Here is a 23,519-nt window from a genome sequence, read left to right as displayed (position 1 = left end):
CAATTATCTACACTACATATTTAGTTTTAACATATTTGTTTAATTTTTAATTTCTGTTTTTTGACATTTGTTAAGACCATTTCAAGGGGCATTTAATAAGGTACCATCGGCAGCACAGCTGATTATAGAAATAGCACGCACAAATGTCAAACTACATATATAATAAATATCCGCCCGTACGCCCGTATGTCAAACTCCATATATAAAAAATAAGTGAATTCGCCTGTATTTATTTCAATTCGCCACTGCTGTCACCTTGTTAAATACACCTTGGACCATTTGTTGTATGAATTCGCCTCGATTTGAATGATCTTCTGGTAAATTCGAATCGGCAAGTCTGCTGCGTTCAGTATGCTTATGCAATATTGTCTGTAGCGATTAGTCGCGACTGTCTGATGATACTAAGGTTCCTACTCGGGAAAATTCTCCTGGGAATTCAAAATTTGTTGCTAATTAAATGATTCCATTATATCCATCGATTTTTTCAGTTCTAGGAAACGTTACGATTTTTCTTCAAACGAATGAATCAAATTGAAATTTTATGTTCTTAATAGAATTATTGATCACCCAGGCCAGCCAAAAAAGTTTGAAGACCAGGATTCAATCAATATTATTGTAAAACTCAACAAGAGCTTGTAAAATCATTGGAAGCTACTCAAGCGTTTGCGAGCAGTATGATTCATCCAAAAGTAGGGAAATTGGGTGCCGAGAGAGAACCAAGAGACCTTGAAAGACGATTTTGAATGTCCGAAATGATGCTTGAAAGCTATAAAAGAAAATAATTTTTGCACCGAATCATTACTTGCTATGAAAACAGGATTTAATACAATAAACCGAAGCGTAAGAGATGTGAAGATCGGCCAATTAGCCGAATCGACAACAAAGTCAAATATCAATGTCGCTATGGTAATGATCTGTATTTGGTGGGAGCAATAGGGTCCTATCTATTATGAGCTGCTGAAATCTGACCATACGATCACAGGATACCTGAACCGAAGGCAACTGATTCGTTTGAAGCGAGCATTGGCCGAAAGACGCTTAGAATATGCGGCCAGATATGAAACCGTGATATTCCACCATGACAACGCTCGGCCACATGTTGCAGCCTCAGCCGCTTTATAGTATAGACCGTGCCCTGTCCGAATACTATTTGTTTCGATCGATGCAGAACGCTCTCTCTGAAATACGCTTCGCTTTGGAACAGAGTATCCGATATTAGCTTGATTCGTTCTTGGCATCAAAAGATGAGCAGTTCTTTTGGCTTGTAATCCATATGTTGCCAGAAAGATGGGAAAAGGTCAAAGGCTAACAATGACCAATACTTTGATAAAATTTATATTGTACAAATGTTTCAAAATAAAAGCTAAAAATTTGAAAAAAAAAAATCGCTTTTTTAAGTCATACACCAAATATTAAAAAATTCCCGGGAAATTAGGAAACCTAGTCATTTAAGCAAATAACCTATTTGTCGTAACTATAAGATCAGCTTGTATGACAATAGTTTACAGCGTCTTGTGACTTTCCCACGCTCGAAAAAATAGTTAACCATCCTCATTGCAGTCCGTCGGCTTTCAACGGAACGGATGCACAATCCAAAAATTCCTTTTTCATCATCCCAATCTCCCATTTTCTTTAAACTGAAAGATCACTACTTTGAAATAAATAAGTGTTAAATTCGGCTCTGTCGAATCTTATATAACCACCGTCAATATATAAAAACATATTCCGGAGTGATATTTGCATGGATGCTAGGAGAAATCATGGACCAACTCTTGACAAATTTCAATGTATAATCAAAGTATATAATTAAAAGTAAATTGCAAAAACAGTTTTAGAAATTAGCTGGTTTAATTATTTCGCATAATCGAGGAAATTTTAAAAAGTAGTAATCGATAAAGTTCGAATAATCAAAAATGTTTAAACTTTTATTCGATTAAAATAAAACTCAAATAACTGGCAACCCTAATCGTGACCCTCGAAAACACATTTTCACTTTCACTGGAACTCGTAAATATATATTTTTGCTGTGTAGCTTAAACATTGACAATATTTAAAGCAATAAGTTATTAAAAAACAATTAATAAAACAATGTATCAGTTAAAACAAACATCAATATTATTTCATTTGACTTTTTGTCATCTGCAAAAAAAATCCCCACTGAGAATCAGTATTATCAGTAAAAAATAATATGTATTTATACCCTATACCACCATAGTGGGGAGGGTATTATGCGTTTGTGCTGATGTTGGTAACGCCCAAAAATATTAGTCTAACTCCAACCTTAAAGTATACCGTTCGACTTAGACTCACTTTCTATGCGAACAGTACAGACCGTAAGATATTTCAATCGAATTTGACACATGCTTTTTTATACCCTTCACCTTCGTGAGAAGGGTATATATAAGTTAGTCATTCCGTTTGTAATTTCTACATTTTTCATTTTCGACCCTATAAAGTATATATATTCTGGATCCTTATAGATAGCGGAGTCGATTAAGCCATGTCCGTCTGTCTGTTGAAATCAATTTTCTGAAAACCCAGATATCTTCGGGATCCAAATCTTCAATAATTATGTCAGACATGCTTTCGAGAAGTTTTCTATTTAAAATCAGCAAAATCGGTTCACAAATGGCTGAGATATGAGGAAAAAACCAGGACAACCTCGATTATTGACCTATTTTTGACCTATATCTGGATTACTAAGTCATTAATATAGACAATATGGATATCTAATGATAGATATTTCAAAGACCTTTGCAAATATATAAAACCATAGTAAGTTGAACCTACAATGGGTCAAAATCGGAAAAAATATTTTTTAACCCGATTTTTTTTTTTCACCAAAAGTTTTTTCTCGCTAAATATTAAAAAAAAATTAAAATTAAAAAAAAATGTTTAAATCTATAAAATTTAAAAAAAAACAATTCGAAAAATAATTTTTTCCAAAAAATGCAAAAAAAAATTATTTTGTTTACCCAAAAATATTTAAAATTTTTATTTTGAAGTATAATTTGGTGAAGGGTATATAAGATTCGGCACAGCTCTTCCGAAAATCACTGACGAAAATAAATTATTGAAATTTAAAAGAAAAATATTTTTGTAGGATATTATAAGGTCGGACTTGACCGAGCATACATTTTAAATCAGATAATATTTTTGCTTATTTAATACTATATTTAGGTACATACATTTAAATATTTCAAGTAATTCCCCACAAAAAACAAATGCTAGACATTTTATATAAAAGAATAAGACATTTGTCTACGCATCATCATTATCAAAATAATAATTAAATTAAACAAACGTGCCGGAAAATGAAATTCTTTTATTTCTTAGTAATTTGTGCCTTAAGCATGGCCTTGTCTCTGCCCCAATATCAACCTGATAAAAGAGTAAGTTAGAAATTAATTCCATCCCAGTTAATTGTTTATTTATTAAAGATTTGTAATTCCTTTCATTTTAGTTACCCCAAATTACAACATCTGGTGGTGGTTCCCCCAAGCAGGGTAATCTGAAATTTGATGTACGCCAACAAATCTGGCAAAGTCCCAATCAACGTCATTCAATTTATGGTACTGGTGGTTATTCCCGGAATTGGGGTGAACCCAATCCCGTACACAATCTCAAGGATTATCGTGTGGGTGCTGGTTATACTTATAGATTTGGTTAATTAAATTATAATTAATTTTTAGAGTAATTAGTATTTAAGAAGAATTAATAAATAGTAAAAATTCATAGATAATACAAAAAAAAGTTCATATTATTGATCAAAGTATAAATAAGAAATCCGACTCTTTGACAATAGTACCTAACTCTAAACATGTCTTAGTAAAAAAGTAGCCAGCAAGTACACAGAAAAAATTATATTTCAATTCAAACATTTATCCCATATTGAACTGGTTTCAATTATTTCATAATTAAATTAAGTATTCATTTGCTCAAAAACAAAATTTCTTGATATTTTCTATTGAATTTTGAGTTTTGAATTTGATTATTTTGACAATTGAATATACAATTTTCGTTATTGGTTGAATTTCAAATACAAAAATTATTGAATAGATAATTTTCGTAATTGAAACACAAAAAATAACAAAAATGTGTTTTCAATTACGAAAATTATCTATTCAATAGTTTTTGTATTTGAAATTCAACCAATAACGAAAATTGTATATTCAATTGTCAAAATAATCAAATTCAAAACTCAAAATTCAATAGAAAATATCAAGAAATTTTGTTTTTGAGCAAATGAATACTTGATTCAATTATGAAATAATTGAAACCAGTTAAATATGTGACAAATATTTGAATTGAAACGGTTTAAGAAATAGTATTTTCTGTGTTGTCAATGTATCGCTTATAGACAGTAATTGTCACTAATGTCTGATCATTTGGCTGACTCCAATTAATATATATTGGGTTAGTTGACACATATGTGCTCTTTGTAGTGAAGAGAGAAGTCAATTGGTCACTTTATACATCCCTTGTAATCTAGCGTGAAGTCAGTTGTCACTTTAGTGTCTCTAAGTAATCTATAGTGTAGTCACTGTAAACATTTATTTTGTACTGCACTTTGTTTTTTACCCACCAGAAGTTATCTGCTGGAGAGTTTTTGGAGGATGGTTTCTTTACAAGCAATCGGTTATTGAACTCCCAGCAGTTAAGCAAGTAGTCAATGTATCCCTTAAAGACAGTAATTGTCACAAATGTCTTATCACTTGGCTAACTCCAATTTATATATTTTGGACATTTGACACGTATATGCTCTTTGTAGTGCAGAGAGAAGACAATTGGTTACTTTATACATCCCAAGTAATCTAGCGTGAAGACAATTGACACTTAAGTGTCTCTAAGTAATCTGGAGTGTAGTCACTTTAATCGTTTTGTGAGTAATTCGTATAAACTGGTTTTATACAAATTGTGTTGACATAATTCTCATACAGTTTATTTTTATTTTTACTTATGTATTTGGTATCCCATGTAACATAGCATGAAGTCAACAGTCACTTTAGTGTCTCTTAGAAACCTATGGTAAAGTCACTTCAAACTTTTTTTTGTACTGCACTTTATTTTACCCACCAGAAGCGTTGACTACTTACGATCAGCTATCAGACAGTGTTAAAATAACTAGTCACGTAGCTGATCAAGTAACCAGTTACAACGCTAGTAAGGTAAATGACGCAATGTAACCAGTATGTCAATCCAATGCGTTGCCTACTTTGGATCAGATATCGGACAGTCCCATTGTAATCAAAAAGAGACAATTGAACCACTGTTTACGACATGCCCGTATTAAAATGACTAGTCACATGGCATTGAAGTAACTAGCTCCCACCCTAAATAATGGGTAAAAACACTAGTTCGGGACTGTCTCCTAGAACTGCTGGGCTGTTTATGATATGTCTTTTTAACTGACCAGTTAGTTAGCTAATAAGTAACTGACTATGCAAAACGATTTGTAAATTCAAAGTGTTGACTAATTTAGACCAGCTATCAGACAGGTTCATTGTATTCCAAAAGGATAAATTGAGCCCCTACTTTGGACTAGTCACGTAGCTAGTTATCTAACTAGTTGTTACCCTAAATGATGGGTCACTAGATCGCGACAGTCTCCTAGAATTGCTAGGTACCTAACTCTGGTGTTTTTTTAATGTTCAGCATACCTACAGAGTGTTTTATAAAATTGTTTTAAATTTTAATTCATATGAATTTTATTTGATTTTCCATACCAAAAAACTTTAACCTCTGTTTCAGCGTTACTGAGGGATAAAGGTAAGTAAGTTTGTTCTCAAAAAATTAATCCTTGCAACAACAAAATACATGAAAGTCAATGTATTTTTAAACAGCAGAAATTATTGGAGCATCGTAACATGAGATTTTTGAGGATGTACTTCATGAATTTAAGGATTTGTTTGGAACCATAACATGGCGACTTCTTTCGTGATCAAGGTGAGCAACTATTCATCTCAACATAATGGTAAATATCTGACGATTGCTTGAAGAAAATGTGTCTAATGTGAAAAGGAATTTGTAGCAAAATACTCAAAAGGGAAATTTATTGTGAATTTTGGTACAACTCAAATCAAAGTGAAATTTTTAATTTTCGCCTTTTATATTTTTCTATACATAAACGCGACACTTCATATAATTCAGGAGGAGAATTTAGAAGATCTTAATCAGCAAAAATGAAAAGTTAACTAAACAGTAAACATCACGAGTAAAATATTAGTCATCAAATATGCTCCCAAATAAACAAATTTTCATGTTTAAGTTTTTGGAAATTCCAAATTTCTAGAAATTTTTTTCCGAATTAAACAAAATAGGTATTTTAAATAATTAGTTAGATTTTAATATTTTTTATTATGTACTTAAGATAAATATGTGTGTATATGAATTAAATCAGCATTATTCTCCAATTAACCAAATCTATAAGTGTAACTAGCACCACCACTATAAGATGCAGGACTATTGCCATAAGGACCACCCAAATGTTGACCATAACCAGCGTTGACATCAACTGAATGACGTTTATTTTCACTCTCCCAAACCTTTTGCTGAGCACCCAAGCTTACATCAAAACCATCTTTACGGGAACCACCACCGCCACCATAAAGTTGAGGCAACTAAAATTTAAATTAAAGGTAATTAAGTTTTTTCCATTTACAGATAATTAAATTTAGATGATTCAACTTACATTTTTAGGTTCTTCTTTAGGCAAAACCAAGTTGAGAGGCTTACTATCAGCCTTTGTTAGAGCAGCCATACTCAAAACACAAATTGCCAAAAAGTATACGAATTTCATTTTGCTTGAGTTTTGTTTAGTTTAATAAACACTTTCAGAATGATGCTTATCAATGATTTGTCTAGGTCTTTTATACGTCTCGAAAGGTATCAATTTGGGAAAAGGGGATTTACTAATAGAAGATAATACATATTCCTTATTTAAGTTGTTATCACTATAAACAGCTGAGTTTAAATAATACAACCTGACTTTTTAAAAATTTGCAAAAGAAAAATCCCCACTTTAAAAATAAAACAGAACAATAATCAGGAAATAATTAATAGTTTTTCGGTATTTTACAAAAATACTATAATATTTAAAAATCAAGAAAGCATACATTTTAAACAGATAATATTTGTACGGCAATACCAATTGCATTTGAATTAAATCCCCTCTTTCAAAAGATGCCTTTAAACGATCATCGTTTTAGATATACTTTTTGAGACAATGGTGGCAAAGCGGCAATAATAGATATTTCAAAGACTTTTTCAACGGCGTATATAAGGCCAAAATAAGACGGACCTACAACGGGTTAAAATCGGGAAAAATATTTTTTACCCCGATTTTTTTCTTTTTCACCAAAAATTTTTTATTTTTTTTTTAATGTGAATGGATTTTATAAAAAATACAAGTAAGAGACGGCTGTGACGAATAATATACCCTTCACCAAATTATACTTTAAAATACAAATTTTAAATATTTTGAAGTAAACTAAATTTTTTTTTGGAAAATTTAAATTTTTCCAAAAATTTTTTTCGATGTTATTTTTGAATTTTTTTTTTTAAATTTATTAGTGAAAAAAAATTTATGACAAAAAAAATTTTTTGGTAAAAAAAAAAATTCGGGGTAAAAAATATTTTTCCCGATTTTGACCCATTGTAGATCCACATTATATACATCGTTGCAATGGACTTTGAAATATCTATCATTAGATATCCATATTGTCTATATTAATGACTTAGTAATCCAGATATAGATAAAAAAAATAGGCCACTCATGGTGTAGGGTATAATAAATGAATATAATTAATACCGGAATTTCTTGAGTAGTGAAAAGGAAGCTGTTAGCTCTTCAAGTTTCTCCAACAAATTTATCTTATTAAGAAAAATAAGAATTGAAAATGAGATAATATATTAAAATCTTAAAATTTCCGAGTTTTACCAGGAATTTTTGACCGAATATAGTATGTAATTTAAAAAGTAAAATTTAATATTTAGAATTCCATTTTAGCATATTTTAAAGAAGTTTTGTTATCATTTTTTGTTCACCAAGAATTGTCTGGGATTTCTTAATATGAATTAATTTGGTTTTCTCTCAATTAGTTTAATTTTATCTTATAATTTGCGTACATCTAGTTATAAGTGTAATTTATAAGTCCCCGATTTAAAAGTCATATCAGAAAAAGTACTAGCTCCATTAAATACAAATAAACAATATAAAAAAACAAACATAATTATGTATGTATAAATATTAATTATCTCAACTTAAATAAGAAGCATTACCTTCTATAAGTAAATCCCCTTTTCAAAATTCATACTCCCAGAAAAGTATAAAAGACCTAGACAAATTATTGATAAGCATCATTCTGAAAGTGTTTATTAAACTAAACAAAACTCAAGCAAAATGAAATTCGTATATTTTTTGGCAATTTGTGTTTTAAGTATGGCTGCTCTAGCAAAGGCTGATAGCAAGCCTCTGAACTTGGTTTTGCCTAAAGAAGAACCTAAAAATGTAAGTTGAATCATCTAAATTAAATCATTCTTAAAAGGAAAATACTTAATTACTTTTAATCTAAATTCTAGTTGCCCCAACTTTATGGTGGCGGTGGTGGTTCCCGTAAAGATGGTTTTGATGTAAGCTTGGGTGCTCAGCAAAAGGTTTGGGAGAGTCAAAACAAACGTCATTCAGTTGATGTCAATGCTGGTTATGCTCAACATTTAAGTGGTCCTTATGGCAATAGTCGTCCAGCTTATAGTGGTGGTGCCAGTTACACTTATAGATTTGGTTAATTGGAGACAATTTCTTATTTTAGATCATAAACACTCATATTTATATTAAGTTCATATATTTATACAAATTACATAATAAAAAATATTATTAAAATCTAACTAATTATGAAAAATATTTGGTTTAATTTAAAATACTATCTTGATTAAGTAATCGAAAGTGATGCCACAAAGAGTTAAACTAATTCCTTTATTAAAAACAAAACATTTAAACATGCTACATTTGTTTATTTGGTATCGTTTGTTGAACACGTAGGGATACAATTTAGTAAAAACAGAAATATGTAATTGAAAGCAAATTGAAATTGCTAACCAAATTCACAAAATGAGGAGCATTCTATAGATATGACCATCCATAGCACTACAAAATGGAGCAACTCCATATACAACACAGGCATCAACGGATATTTTACTCGTGCTGTTTCTCGTTTAGTTAACTTTTCAATTTTGGTGATTAAATTAATTGCTCCTGACTTACTTGAAGTCGCCAGTTTATGTATAGAAGTATATAAAAGGCGAAAAGTAAATAGTTCACTCTAATTTGAGTTGTACCAAAATTCACCATGAATTTTCCTTATTGAGTCTTTTGCTTCAAATTGCTTTTCACATTTGACAAATTTTCTTTAAGCAATCTTCAGATATTTACCATTATGTTGAGATCTCACGACCATGGGCGCTAATCGAATGACGAAAGAAGTCGCGTAGGTATATCCATGTTACGGTTCCAAAGAAAATTTATAAATTTATGAAATACATTTACGATACTGTTACGATGTTCTACTAATTGTTGCCTTTTCATAAACCTAATCGATGTTACTGTGTATGTGTTGTAAATATTTTAGAGGGACATTTGAACCGATTTTATGATCAGGATTCCAATAAATTTTATTGTTTTGAAAAAAATAAATTTGGAGTGGATTTGTGGCCATTATGGAAATTAATGAAATGAAACTATATAGAAATGGTAGTCCAAGGGTCACTGAATGAAACCGTAGTAGTGGGATATCTGAAATAATTTTAGGATTACTTAGCAACGTTAGTTGTATGTAAGTTATTTGGGGGATTCGGAAAGTTTTCTGTGGGACTAATATGTTATAGCCAACTACTAAACTAATTTGAGTTGAACTTTAATTTATATATTAGTACTAGCTGTCTCGGAAAACGTTGTTCTGCCATAGCTAACACAAAGTTTCAAGACTCCCCCTATAATAGTACTCGAGATATGCAATAATAAATTTTTACTTCGTATGGGAGTTACCACGCCCATTATATAAAAATTGTAAATCTAACCCACCCAGGGACCCTCTCAGACACACACAAAAAAATTCATCGAAATCGGCCCGTTAAGGAGGCGTTCAGTTACTAACACACGTACAGAAGAATTATAATTATATAACTGATCTATGTAAAAAACTGGTGTTCGAATATGTTTTTTGGAAGTGATCCTTATAAGGGAGCTATGACCAATTATGATCTTCATAAAATTTGCTGTACCATAGCATCCTATTCCTGAAAGAAATTTGTATGGAAGCTAGTAGAAATTATGACCGATACATACAGCTTTCAACATAGTTTGTCCTTTAATTGTAGGAATACCCTGTGTAAATGTTTAAGGTAAACAAAATACCAACAAATTCTAAATTATCTACTACTTTTATCTACTTATTTTAGGTTGTTTCACATTTTAGTACATAAATCTGGACCTACTAAACCGATTTTACTGATTTACAATACTAAACTGCTTAGGAAAATCATAAAATTCGTATGTAAATCTTTTTGATTCTGGTTGTGGGTTTTTGGTGTGAGATTGTTTTAGACAGGCGGCCATAGCTAAATCGACTTGGTATTTCATAAGCATCAATAATATATATACATTTGTTTGGGTCTCAGATCAATATTTCTCAATGTTACACAGGGAATGACAAAGTCATTTACCAATTTTGGTATATAATATAATAATGAAAGTACCAATATTCATAAAAAACATGTTTTAAAAAAATTGAGAACAGCCTTCTTGTCTATTAAAGTATTTATACTCATTTTACACTATACCGAAACTCCCGAATTAAACAACATAATTTTATTTTAATTATTAGGCCGATTTTAATAACATTTATTATTATGAAATATTTATGTATATGAATAAATATGAATGTTTATGAATTAAGTAAGTAATATTCTCCAATTAACCAAATCTATAAGTGTAACTAGCACCACCACTATAAGATGCAGGACTATTGCCATAAGGACCACCCAAATGTTGACCATAACCAGCGTTGACATCAACTGAATGACGTTTATTTTCACTCTCCCAAACCCTTTGCTGAGCACCCAAGCTTACATCAAAACCATCTTTACGGGAACCACCACCGCCACCATAAAGTTGGGGTAACTAAAATTTAGATTAAAAGTAATTTAGTATTTTCCCTTTAAGGATGATTTAATTTAGATGATTCAACTTACATTTTTTGGTTCTTCTTTGGGTAAAACCAAGTTCAGGGGCTTGCTATCATCAGCCTTTGCTAGAGCAGCCATACTTAAAACACAAATTGCCAAAAAATATACGAATTTCATGTTGCTTGAGTTTTGTTTAGTTTAATAAACACTTTAGGAATGATGCTTATCAATGATTTGTCTAGATCTTTTATACGTTTCGAGAGTTATCAATTTGGGAAAAGGGGATTTACTAATAGAAGATAATACATATTCCTTATTTAAGTTGTTATCACTATAATCCGCTGAGTTTAAATAATACAACCTGACTTTTTAAAAATTTGCAAAAGAAAAATCCCCACTTTAAAAATAAAACAGAACAATAATCAGGAAATAATTAATAGTTTTTCAGTATTATAATATTTAAAAACAAAGAAAGCATACATTTCAAACAGATAATATTTGTACGGCAATACCAATTACATCTGAATTAAATCCCCTCTTTCAAAAACTGCCTTTACAAGATCATCTTTTTAGATATACTTTTGAGACAGTATAATATTAAAGTGTGTTTTTTACAGCTATAACATAGCATTATTCAAGGGGATTTGATTTTATTTTTGTTTAGCCATTTTGTGGCTAAGTTTAGCCTTTTTATACCCTTCACAATGAGTGCAAGGGTATATATAAGTTTGTCAACATGGATATCCAATAATAGATATTTCAAAGACCTTTCCAACGGCGTACATAAGGTCAAAGTAAGTCGGACCTACAATGGGTCAAAATCGGGAAAAATATTTTTTTGGTAAAAAAAACTTGGGTTAAAAAATATTTTTCCCGATTTTTAGCCATTCTAGGTCCACATTATTATAGCCTTATATACATCGTTGCAATGGATTTTGAAATATCTATCATTAGATATCCATATTGTCTATATTAATGACTTAGTAATCCAGATAGAGATCAAAAATAGGCTACTCATGGTGAAGGGTATAATAAATTAATATAATTAATACCGAAATTTCTTGAGAAGAGAAAAGGAGGCAGTGTTGTTAGGTCTTCAAGTTTCTCCAAACAATATCTCAATAAACTAAGAATTGAAAAGGAGATAATATATTAAAAACTTAAAATTTTACGATTTTTACCAGGAAATTTTGACCGAATATAGTATGTAATTTAAAAAGTAAAATTTAATATTTAGAATTCCATTTTAGCATATTTGATAGAAGTTTTGTTTTCAGCCATTTTTTGCAAAGAATTTGTCATTTCTTGTTCACCAAGAATTGGCTGGGATTTCTTACTATGAATTAATTTGGTTTTCTCTCAATTAGTTTAATTTGATCTTATAATTTGCGTACATCTAATTATAAGTGTAATTTATAAGTCCCCGATTTAAAAGTCGTATCAGAAAAAGTACTAGCTCCATTAAATACAAATAAACAATATAAAAAAACAAACATAATTATGTATGTATAAATATTAATTATCTCAACTTAAATAAGAAACATTACCTTCTATAAGTAAATCCCCTTTTCAAAATTCATACTCCCAGAAAAGTATAAAAGACCTAGACAAATTATTGATAAGCATCATTCTGAAAGTGTTTATTAAACTAAACAAAACTCAAGCAAAATGAAATTCGTATATTTTTTGGCAATTTGTGTTTTAAGTATGGTTGCTCTAGCAAAGGCTGATAGCAAGCCCCTTAACTTGGTTTTGCCTAAAGAAGAACCTAAAAATGTAAGTTGAATCATCTAAATTAAATCATCCTTAAATGGAAAATAATTAATTACTTTTAATCTAAATTTTAGTTGCCTCAACTTTATGGTGGCGGTGGTGGTTCCCGTAAAGATGGCTTTGATGTAAGCTCAGCAAAAGGTTTGGGAGAGTCAAAACAAACGTCATTCAGTTGATGTCAATGCTGGTTATGCTCAACATTTAAGTGGTCCTTATGGCAATAGTCGTCCAGCTTATAGTGGTGGTGCTAGTTACACTTATAGATTTGGTTAATTGGAGACAATTTCTTACTTAGATCATAAACACTCATATTTATCTTAAGTTCATATGTACAAACAAATTACATAATAAAAAATATTATTAAAATCTAACTGATTATGAAAAATATTTGGTTTAATTTAAAATACTATCTTGATTAAGTAATCGAAAGTGATGCCACAAAGAGTTAAACTAATTCGTTTATTAACAAGTAAGAGAGCTATATTCGGCTGTGCCGAATCTTATATACCTTTTTTAAATTTAAATTTTTTTTTTTTTTTTTGGTGAGAAAAAAAATCGATTTAAATTTTTTTTCCGATTTTGAGCCATTGTAGGTCCAACATACTATGGTCTTATAGACGTCGTTGTAAAGTTCTTTGAAATATCTATCATTAGATATCCATATTGTCTATATTAATATCTTAGTAATCCAGATATAGGTCAAAAATCGAGGTTGTCCTGGTGTTTTCCTCATATCTCAGCCATTTGTGGACTGATTTTGCTGATTTAGGAAACTTACTTGAAATATTTAAATGTATGTACCTAAATATATTAAATAAGCAAAAATATTATCTGATTTAAAATGTATGTTCGGTCAAGTCCGACCTTATAATATCCTACAAAAATATTTTTCTTTTAAATTTCAATAATTTATTTTCGTCAGAGATGACATGATATCCCTATATATACTTATTTGGATCGAAATTTGTGTAGATACCTTTCTAAAAGTCATATTTCAGAAGGATATTTGTATGGTGACTAGGTGGAATAATGCATCGTTTTCAGCCAGTTTCAATAACAAGTAAGAGAGCTATGTTCGGCTGTGCCGAATCTTATATACCCTTCACCAAATTATACTTCAAAATAAAAATTTTAAATATTTTTGGGTAAACAAAATTTATTTTTTTTTGTAGTTTTTTCATTTTTTGGAAAAAAACTATTTTTCGAATTGTTTTTTTAAAATTTTTATTTTTTAGATTTTAATTTTTTTTTTCAATTTTTTATTTTTTTTTAATATTTAGCGAAAAAAAACTTTTGGTGAAAAAAAAAATCGGGTTAACATTTTTTTTTTTCCGATTTTGACCCATTTTAGGTTCAACTTACTATGGCTTTATATATTTGCAAAGGTCTTTGAAATATCTATCATTAGATATCCATATTGTCTATATTAATGACTTAGTAATCCAGATATAGGTCCAAAATAGGTCAATAATCGAGGTTGTCCTTGTTTTTTCCTGATATCTCAGCCATTTGTGAACCGATTTTGCTGATTTTAAATAGCAAACTTCTCGAAAGCATGTCTGACATAATTATTGAAGATTTGGATCCCGAAGATATCTGGGGTTTTCAGAAAATTGATTTCAACAGACAGACAGACGAACATGGCTTAATCGACTCCGCTATCTAAAGGGACCCAGAATATATATACTTTATAGGGCCGGAAAATTATATTGTGGAAATTACAAACGAAATGACAAACTTATATATGCCCTTCTCACGAAGGTGAAGGGTGTATATGAATGAAAACATTTAAACATGCTAAATTTGTTTATTTAGTATCGTTTGTTAAACACTTAGGGATACAATTTAGTAAAAACAGAAATATGTAATTGAAATTGAAATTGCTAACCAAATTCACCAAATGAGGAGCATTCTATAGATATGACCTACCATAGCACTGCAAAATGGAGCAACTCCACATACACCACAAGCAACAATGGATGTTTTACTCGTTATGTTTCGCATTTAGTTAACTTTTCAATTTTGGTGATATCTGACTTACTTGAAGTCGCCAGTTTATGTATAGAAGTATATAAAAGGCGAAAAGTAAATAGTTCACTCTAATTTGAGTTGTACCAAAATTCACCATAAATTTCCCTTATTGAGTCTTTTGCTTCAAATTGCTTTTCACATTTGACAAATTTTCTTTAAGCATTCGTCAGGTATTTACCATTATGTTGAGATCTCACGACCATGGGGGCTAATCGAATGACGAAAGAAGGTATATCCATAGGTATATCGCGTAGGTATATCCATGTTACGGTTCCAAAGAAAATTTATAAATTTATGAAATACATTTACGATACTGTTACGATGTTCTACTAATTTTTTCATAAACCTAATCGATGTTACTGTGTCTGTGTTGTAAATATTTTAGAGGGACATTTGAACCGATTTTATGATCAGGATTCCAATAAATTTTATTGTTTTAAAAAAATAAATTTGGAGTGGATTTGTGGCCATTATGGAAATTAGGGAAATGAAACTATATAGAAATGGTAGTCCAAGGGTCACTGAATGAAACCGTAGTAGTGGGATATCTGAAATAATTTTAGGATTACTTAGCAACCTTAGTTGTAGCATAGTGGACATATTGATATATCAATCATGTATGTAAGTTATTTGGGGGATTCGGAAAGTTGTCTGTGGGACTAATATGTTATTGCCAACTACTGAACTTTAATTTATATATTAGTACTAGCTGCCTCGGTAAACGTTGTTCTACCATAGCTAACACAAAGTTTCAAGACTCCCCCTATAATAGTACTCGAGATATACAATAATAAATTTTTACTTCGTATGGGAGGTGCCACGCCCATTATACCTATATAGGTCAATTGTAAATCTTACCCACCCAGGGACCCTCTCAAACACACACAAAAAATTTGATCGAAATCGGCACAGCCGTTAAGGAGGTGTTTAGTTACTAACACACATACAGAATAATTATATATCTATATAAAGATGTAATTATAGACCAATAGACTTCAAATCAATCAGCATGATTTTTGCATTTATATAACTGATCTATGTAAAAAACTGGTGTTCGAATATGTTTTTTGGATGTGATCCTTATTTTATGATCTTCATAAAATATGCTGTACTATAGAGTCATATTCCTGAAAGATATTTGTATGGAAGCTAGTAGAAATTATGATCGACACATACAGTTTTCAACATAGTTTGTCCCTTAATTTTATGAATACCCTGTGCAAATGTCTATGGTATTTAAACAAAATACCAACAAATTTGTAGGTTGTTTCACATTTTGGTACATAACTTTGATCCTACTAAACCGATTTTACTGATTTTAAATACTAAACTGCTTAGGGAAATCATAAACTTTCGTATGTAAATCTTTTTGATTTTGGTTGTGTATTTTTATGTGAGATTGTTTTAGACAGGCGGCCATAGCTAAATCTATATATTTTGTTGGGTCTCAGATCAATATTTCACAATGTTACACAGGGAATTCCAAAGTTATAGATAAACATTCATTTACCAATTTTGGTGGTGGAGAATAACTATATGTAATAATGAAAGTACCAATATTCATAAAATAAAACTTAACATTTTTATTTCAGCCTTTTCTAGTCTAGTAAAGTATTTATACTCATTTTACACTATACCCAAACTCCCGAATTAAACAACATAATTTTATTTTAATTATTAGGCCGATTTTAATAAAATTTATTATTATGAAATATTTATGTATATGAATAAATATGAATGTTTATGAATTAAGTAAGTAATATTCTCCAATTAACCAAATCTATAAGTGTAACTAGCACCACCACTATAAGATGCAGGACTATTGCCATAAGGACCACCCAAATGTTGACCATAACCAGCGTTGACATCAACTGAATGACGTTTATTTTCACTCTCCCAAACCCTTTGCTGAGCACCCAAGCTTACATCAAAACCATCTTTACGGGAACCACCACCGCCACCATAAAGTTGAGGCAACTAGAATTTAGATTAAAAGTAATTTAGTATTTTCCCTTTAAGGATGATTTAATTTAGATGATTCAACTTACATTTTTCGGTTCTTCTTTGGGTAAAACCAAGTTTAGGGGCTTGCTATCATCAGCCTTTGATAGAGCAGCCACACTCAAAACGCAAATTGCCAAAAAATATACGAATTTCATGTTGCTTGAGTTTAGTTTAATAAACAATTTCAGAATGATGCTTATCAATGATTTGTCTAGGTCTTTTATATGTTTCTGGGAGTATGAATTTTGAAAAGGGGATTTACTTATAACAGATAATATTTCTTATTTAAGATGAAATATAATTTGTTTGTTTTTTATTTTGTTTTTTATATATAAAATAGAGCTAGTACTTTTTCTGATATGATTTTTAAATCGGGGACTTATAAATTACACTTATAACAAGATGTACGCTGCGCATTATAAGATTGAGGTTAATAAATTGTCAATATTTAATAGGATATTCAATTAATCGGGTTTCTGGTTTAATCGGTTAACCGAGCAAATAATTAATCGGAGTTTAGATTTATTCGGTTAATAATCGGTTAATTTAAAATTGTTCGATTAACCGAATAATATCTATTTTAATTTTAAATTGAAAATACAACAACGAATTTTGTGTACAAAAATATAAAAAAACAAACAAAACATAACATAACAATTCAACCAAAAAATAATAGCAAATATGGTATTTGAGATCCTTTTTGTATACACATTTGAGTTTGTTTAGGATTTTAGTGAGATCTTCTGAAATAATCTTTTATAAAAAGAATATAATTTAATTTTTTTCCTTTTAAACGATTTTTTTCTTTAAATTTAATAAAACTTGACTTGGAAAAAACTCTCTCGCTGATTGTAGATGTTGGAGAAATCGAAAGCATGATGAAGAATATTGAGTTTTTTTTATTTATTTCTAAGCATATCATTGGTGGCCTTTTTGGATTGTTTTAGATATTGAATACTTTTGATAGTTTTGTTTAGTTTCGTTAAGTTTTGTACATGTAAATGCAAACAAAGTTTTAAAAACATGTAAATTAAATATGTCAGTTGTTATTCTCACTAAACATTTTTCTTGGATGTTCGAAAAAAAATATATAATTTGAAATTTGTAATTGAATTGGAAAAATAAATACAAAAAAATATGTTAAAGTACAAAAAAAAAGGAATTTCGTTTAATCGAAACAAATTAATCGGTTTATTTGTTATTTGAAAATCGGCAATTTTAAATTATTCGTACAGTTAACCGCCCAAAATTAATCGGTTAACCGATTAACGGTTAATCGATTGAATACCCTAATATTTAACAATGGTCAATATTTAACCAAAGTAGTCATCGCATTGGATTCGCATACCGATTACATAGAGTGAGTTACCTTACTAGCTACCTAACTGGTTATTTGATAAGGTACATAACTATTTATTATACCCTACACAACAATAGTGGGGAGGGTATAATGCGTTTGTGCAGATGTTTGTAACTCCCAAAAATATTAATCTAACCGATCGACTTGTAATCACTTTCTGAGTCGATTAAAAGGTGTCCGTCCGTCTGGCTGGCTGGTTGTCTGTCCATGTAAACCTTGTGCACAAAGTACAGGTCGCAATTTTGAAAATATTTCCATCAAATTTGGTACATATCATTTTTTCGACCCAAGGACCAAGCCTATTGAAACTGGCTGATTATTTCACCTAGCCCCCATACAAATGTCCTCCTGAAATTGGGCTTTTTCGGTCATATATATATATGGTGATCGGTCCATAACTGATCATAGCTCCCATATAAGGCCCACATTTTTTGAACATTTACTCGGTGTACGGTACTATATGGTCGGGCTTGACCGACCATATAAGAGTCGGTTAAGCCCAGACGCCGAGTCGTGAAATATTAGAACATTATGACAATATGAAATGATAGGAGACCTTGTGAATTGACCAATTACTTATGTACATGAATAAAGTACTCAAAATTTTATTAATTAGAAATTTAAAGAATTGATAAAACTATGAGAATTTCCCAACTATTAAATTTCTGGGTTTTTGGCAAGTTTCGTATCTCGAAATAAAGCTAATCGCACATTGTACTTTTTCAGTACACATGTTAGATATTGTGGGGTAGTACGCATAATAGTGACGATTATCGTTTGTAAATCATTATCAAAAGTATAAGCCAATAATCATAATCAATCAACTCTGAGATTTTATTTATTTCTATATAACTTTTTTTTAAATACCAGTAAGTATAAATAAGGCAAACCATTTTAAAATTAATCAGTAAGAGTTTGTTTATTCATACAACATGAAGTTCCTAGTAGTGATAGCAGTTTTGGTGGCTTGTGCACAAGCTGCCACTATTTCGGATATTGCTCAAAAGCTTATTCCCAGTTTTAACAGCAATTTTGTCATCATGGGTCATGATGCTGTACCACATTCCGCCCCCTATATTGTTTCGTTGAGAGCCTCTGCTAACCATTCACACAGTTGTGGTGGTACCATCATTGCCAAGGACTGGATATTGACTGCTGCTCACTGCATTCGTAATCCCATTGGCATATCTGTTGTAGCCGGTTTACACGAACGCACCATCCTTGATGAGAAGTCTCAATCTCGTGTAGTTGATTGGGGAAAGATACATGAAAAGTACACTGGAGGTGTTGGACCTTACGATATTGCCATTTTGCATCTTTCCGAACCCTTGCAGTACAATCAATATGTTCAACCCGCCTCATTACCTGCCGTTGAGGAAATCCACTCTGGAAAAGTCCATTTATATGGTTGGGGACTAACTAAAGCTGACAATGTTGGCGCCAAAATTTTACAAACTGTTGAAACCGAAATTCTTGAGTACAATGCCTGTAAGGCGACTTTAACTGAAAATGCTCCCATTCATGAGACCAATCTTTGCTCACACACTTTGAATACAAGTATTGCTGCTTGCAGTAATGATTCTGGTGGCCCATTGGTCATTGAACATGAAGGTGCTCCCTCCGAATTGGTGGGTATTGTTTCCTGGGGCTACATTCCCTGTGGTTTAGCTAAGTTGCCCTCCATCTACGTGCGTGTTTCTGCATTTATTGACTGGGTTGCTAAAATCCAAAATGCTTATTATGTTTTGTACTAAATATTTATTGTGCGTAATCGATGTAGAATTAGAAAAATATATAGAAATGAAACAAATTTTGTAAATTTATTTAAAAATATATTTAGTTTTAATTAATTAATATCCAAGATTAATATTTTTTCAGTTTTTAGAATTCTTAAATTCGTTTTTAATAGTTAAAGCCCATAAAGTTTTTCCACATACTTTAATTATCAAAACTTTGTCCAGAACTTGACTTAAGTCATTTTTAAACTCTTTGACAATTTTTAATACGTATTATGGGTAAATTGTGTCCATTGTTGTTCAGAAAAGTTGGAATATTATATTTCAAATAAGGATTATTCGAATTCTGAAATGATTCTATTTCTTTTCTCAAAAAAATCAAAAACTAATTTTCCATCCCAATTAGTTTTCATCGATCTATAACAAGATAATTTATAAGTCCCCGATTTAAAAATCACATCAGAAAAAGTACAATCTCTATCTCTATTATATATAAAAAAAATAACAAACATAAGTATGTATGTAAAGGTATAAATATTAATCAAATTATATTTCAACTTAAATAAGAAATATTATCAGCTATAAGTAAATCCCCTTTTCCCAAATTGATACTCCCAGAAACATATAAAAGACCTAGACAAATCATTGATAAGCATCATTCAGAAAGTGTTTATTAAACTAAACAAAACTCAAGCAAAATGAAATTCGTATATTTTTTGGCAATTTGTGTTTTGAGTATGGCTGCTCTAGCAAAGGCTGATAATAAACCCATAAAATTGATTTTGCCTAAAGAAGAACCAAAAAATGTAAGTTGAATCATCTAAATTAAATCATCCTTAAAGGGAAAATACTAAATTACTTTTAATCTAAATTCTAGTTGCCTCAACTTTATGGTGGCGGTGGTGGTTCCCGTAAAGATGGATTTGATGTAAGCTTGGATGCCCGCCAAAATGTTTGGCAAAGTGATAATAAACGTCATTCAGTTGATGTCACTGGTGGTTATTCTCAGCATTTAGGTGGCCCCTATGGTAACAGTCGTCCAGAATATCGTGGTGGTGCTGGTTACACTTATAGATTTGGTTAATTGGAGAAAATTACTGACTTAATGCATATACACTCATATTTATAAATACATAGACACTCATACTTAAATATTTCATAATAATACATAAATATATAAAATCTGGCTGATAATTAAAAATATTTAGTTTAATTTGAAAGTTATTTGAATACTAATTAGTAGTGTAATGTTTGTACAAATGCTTTTCTAGACTAGAAAAATTTAACTTAAAAAGTTTAGTTTTTTACGAATTTCGAGTCTTTTAGAGATACAAATTTTTATACCCTACACCACCATAGTGGGGAGGGTATAATGCGTTTGTGCAGATGTTTGTAACGCCCAAAAATATCGATCGACTTAGAATCACTTTCTGAGTCGATTAAACGATGTCCGTCCGTCCGTCTGGTTGGCTGGCTGTCCATGTAAACCTTGTGCGCAGAGTACAGGTCACAATTTTGAAGATATTTCGATCAAACTTGGTACATATTATTTCTTCGACCAAGCCTACTGAAACTGGCTAAAATCGGTCCATTATTTCACCTAGCCCCCATACAAATGTCCTTCCGAAATTGGACTTTATCGGTCATAAATGTTTAATTTATAAATGTATCTCCACAAATTGCGCTCCAAATAAGTTTTATATATACAAAATTCATGTCACCAAATTTTGTTACGATCGGTCCATAATTAGTCATAGCTCCCATATAGACCCACTTCCGAAAATCACTTTAACGTGTATAAATCGCTTAAAAATGTTGATATACTCAAATATTGGTAAATTGTAATATATAGCATTTTTAGGATTTTCGCACCAATTTTTAGGAATTGCGGGATTCCCTTTGACATGTTTTTGTTACACTTTTTTATTAAGAATGACAAATTTAAAAAAAACGCTGAAAATTGCATTGAGTTTTGTTAATAAATAAAGATTTTATTACATATAATCAACGATTTCTTGTTTGAAAATATGAATGACATTGATCCGGTAGAGCTTTCCTGGTTTCAACAGGATGACGCTACGTTTTCACATACATATTTATTAAAGTTAAACTAATTTCTTTATAAAAAACGATAACTAAAACATGTAAATTTGTTTATTTGAGGTATATATATATTAGAGTGACAGCCGATTTTTTTTTTTTAGATTTCAAAGAGTGCCGGGTGGAATATTGTGACACTAGGCCTAAATGTTAAGTGCTGAAAATTTGAGCCAAATCAGGCAACGATTTCTGGACGCGCATCGAGGTCAAAGTTCAGATATATGCAAAATTTTACTGTTAGTATGGAATAAATAGGTGAAACTCGTTAATTTTCTGCATTGTTTTCTAGAAATGTGTAGATTTATTTATATTAATGAATATTACATTAAAAATTTGTTTTGGAAATTAACCCTGTATCTCCTTTGGTTCAAAATGACCCAAAAACTGTATTATCGCCAAAATTAGAGAAAAATGCAAATTTTTCAGTTTTTGAAAAAATTTTGCTACTAAATAAATACTTTTGCAATTGAATGCAAAAGAATCGAAATATGTACGTAATTATCGTTGTAATGAGATATAAATGACTAAATTTGGTTAAAAAATGTTAAAGTTATTACAAATTCGCCAGACCATTAACGTGTTTCAGGCCACTTGAACAAAAAATTTAGGAAAAAAAATTAACATATTTCGAGAAAAATTAAAATAAAAGCTAATTTTTATTTAAAATATATCCGTATTTACTTGTGTATGAGTTTTTGTCTTCGTAGGATACCGTTAACCTATTCGCAGGTATGGCCAAAAAAAATATTTTTTTTTAACGGCTGTTTCAAATCTCCATTTTCAAATTTTTAAAAATTTTGTTAAACAAATTTCAGAATTTTTTGATCATCACATTGGGATTTATTGAGATCAAAATAGGGAATAAAAATATGAAAAAATTATGTCAATACCTCTTACAGTTTTTCCGTACCTGCGATTTAAATGTTGCGATTTTCAAGGAAAACTAATTTTTTGTCCATATTTAGGCGAATGAGCCCAATTTCCTTAATGTTATAAATTTTAAGTAAAACCTATTCATAATATTATAGTCCTTGTAATTTTAAATATGTTCTGAAAGTTTTACTAAAATCGGAAAACGATAACCTTTGAATCGTGAAGGTCAAAGGTCAAATTTTTCAATATTTGGAATTTCTAATGAAAAGATAGCGAAATGTTATATATTTTTGGGCCGATTTTAATGCAACTTAAGGAAAATATAACATAAAGTCCAGAATTTAAAATAGCATCACAAAAATGGAAATTAACCCTTAGCAGCACTTGGGGTCCAAATTACCCTCAATTTTTAAAATCACGAAAAACACAACCATTTGACCCCAAGTCCTCTTAAAGGTTAA

The 23,519-nt window shown here is 30.5% G+C and overlaps 6 protein-coding genes and 1 long non-coding RNA gene across 7 annotated transcripts; 5 read left to right on the top strand and 2 right to left on the bottom strand.

The window, feature by feature from the left end:
- Positions 1 to 3,278: 3,278 nt before the first annotated feature.
- LOC135959130 (diptericin-D-like) lies at positions 3,279 to 3,753 on the top strand. Its single transcript, XM_065510165.1, has 2 exons — positions 3,279 to 3,392; positions 3,464 to 3,753. Exons 1-2 carry the CDS (start codon positions 3,315 to 3,317, stop codon positions 3,668 to 3,670), a joined length of 285 nt encoding a protein of 94 aa, XP_065366237.1. The 5' UTR covers positions 3,279 to 3,314; the 3' UTR covers positions 3,671 to 3,753.
- Positions 3,754 to 6,323: 2,570 nt separating this feature from the next.
- Positions 6,324 to 6,815, bottom strand: LOC135956729 (diptericin-D-like). The gene is made up of 2 exons (XM_065507297.1): positions 6,692 to 6,815; positions 6,324 to 6,620 (listed from the first exon to the last, which is right to left on the bottom strand). The coding sequence occupies exons 1-2, from the start codon at positions 6,797 to 6,799 to the stop codon at positions 6,414 to 6,416; spliced, it is 315 nt and encodes a 104-aa protein (XP_065363369.1). The 5' UTR covers positions 6,800 to 6,815; the 3' UTR covers positions 6,324 to 6,413.
- Positions 6,816 to 8,367: 1,552 nt separating this feature from the next.
- LOC135958253 (diptericin-D-like) lies at positions 8,368 to 8,872 on the top strand. Its single transcript, XM_065509147.1, has 2 exons — positions 8,368 to 8,509; positions 8,581 to 8,872. The coding sequence occupies exons 1-2, from the start codon at positions 8,402 to 8,404 to the stop codon at positions 8,785 to 8,787; spliced, it is 315 nt and encodes a 104-aa protein (XP_065365219.1). The 5' UTR covers positions 8,368 to 8,401; the 3' UTR covers positions 8,788 to 8,872.
- Positions 8,873 to 10,862: 1,990 nt separating this feature from the next.
- LOC135958430 (uncharacterized) lies at positions 10,863 to 17,166 on the bottom strand. The gene is made up of 4 exons (XM_065509332.1): positions 17,034 to 17,166; positions 16,759 to 16,962; positions 11,248 to 11,370; positions 10,863 to 11,176 (listed from the first exon to the last, which is right to left on the bottom strand). Exons 1-4 carry the CDS (start codon positions 17,142 to 17,144, stop codon positions 10,970 to 10,972), a joined length of 645 nt encoding a protein of 214 aa, XP_065365404.1. The 5' UTR covers positions 17,145 to 17,166; the 3' UTR covers positions 10,863 to 10,969.
- On the top strand, positions 12,817 to 13,339 carry LOC135956731 (uncharacterized). The gene is made up of 2 exons (XR_010576383.1): positions 12,817 to 12,957; positions 13,029 to 13,339. It is a non-coding gene; the product is annotated as an uncharacterized LOC135956731 (long non-coding RNA).
- A 2,115-nt stretch (positions 17,167 to 19,281) lies between the features above and the next one.
- On the top strand, positions 19,282 to 20,103 carry LOC135959066 (lectizyme-like). Its single transcript, XM_065510068.1, has one exon. The coding sequence runs from the start codon at positions 19,282 to 19,284 to the stop codon at positions 20,101 to 20,103; it is 822 nt and encodes a 273-aa protein (XP_065366140.1).
- Positions 20,104 to 20,751: 648 nt separating this feature from the next.
- Positions 20,752 to 21,279, top strand: LOC135956730 (diptericin-D-like). The gene is made up of 2 exons (XM_065507298.1): positions 20,752 to 20,891; positions 20,963 to 21,279. The coding sequence occupies exons 1-2, from the start codon at positions 20,784 to 20,786 to the stop codon at positions 21,167 to 21,169; spliced, it is 315 nt and encodes a 104-aa protein (XP_065363370.1). The 5' UTR covers positions 20,752 to 20,783; the 3' UTR covers positions 21,170 to 21,279.
- Positions 21,280 to 23,519: the final 2,240 nt, after the last annotated feature.

The sequence above is a fragment of the Calliphora vicina genome, chromosome 4, assembly GCF_958450345.1.
Source record: "Calliphora vicina chromosome 4, idCalVici1.1, whole genome shotgun sequence".
Lineage (NCBI taxonomy): Eukaryota > Metazoa > Arthropoda > Insecta > Diptera > Calliphoridae > Calliphora > Calliphora vicina.
Note: the sequence above shows the minus strand (reverse complement) of the source record. Positions and strands in the feature narration are given on the sequence as shown.

Bases quoted from the DNA above. Each gene is read 5' to 3' on its own strand.
- LOC135959130 (XM_065510165.1), top strand. From the start codon at position 3,315: ATGAAATTCTTTTATTTCTTAGTAATTTGTGCCTTAAGCATGGCCTTG. The intron at 3,393-3,463 runs GTAAGTTAGAAA...CTTTCATTTTAG, and splicing joins AATATCAACCTGATAAAAGA to TTACCCCAAATTACAACATC.
- LOC135956730 (XM_065507298.1), top strand. From the start codon at position 20,784: ATGAAATTCGTATATTTTTTGGCAATTTGTGTTTTGAGTATGGCTGCT. The intron at 20,892-20,962 runs GTAAGTTGAATC...TCTAAATTCTAG, and splicing joins CTAAAGAAGAACCAAAAAAT to TTGCCTCAACTTTATGGTGG.
- LOC135958430 (XM_065509332.1), bottom strand. From the start codon at position 17,144: ATGAAATTCGTATATTTTTTGGCAATTTGCGTTTTGAGTGTGGCTGCT. The intron at 11,371-16,758 runs TAATTGGAGAAT...TAAACTAAACAA, and splicing joins GTTACACTTATAGATTTGGT to AACTCAAGCAACATGAAATT. The intron at 11,177-11,247 runs GTAAGTTGAATC...TCTAAATTTTAG, and splicing joins CCAAAGAAGAACCAAAAAAT to TTACCCCAACTTTATGGTGG.
- LOC135959066 (XM_065510068.1), top strand. From the start codon at position 19,282: ATGAAGTTCCTAGTAGTGATAGCAGTTTTGGTGGCTTGTGCACAAGCT.
- LOC135958253 (XM_065509147.1), top strand. From the start codon at position 8,402: ATGAAATTCGTATATTTTTTGGCAATTTGTGTTTTAAGTATGGCTGCT. The intron at 8,510-8,580 runs GTAAGTTGAATC...TCTAAATTCTAG, and splicing joins CTAAAGAAGAACCTAAAAAT to TTGCCCCAACTTTATGGTGG.
- LOC135956729 (XM_065507297.1), bottom strand. From the start codon at position 6,799: ATGAAATTCGTATACTTTTTGGCAATTTGTGTTTTGAGTATGGCTGCT. The intron at 6,621-6,691 runs GTAAGTTGAATC...TTTAAATTTTAG, and splicing joins CTAAAGAAGAACCTAAAAAT to TTGCCTCAACTTTATGGTGG.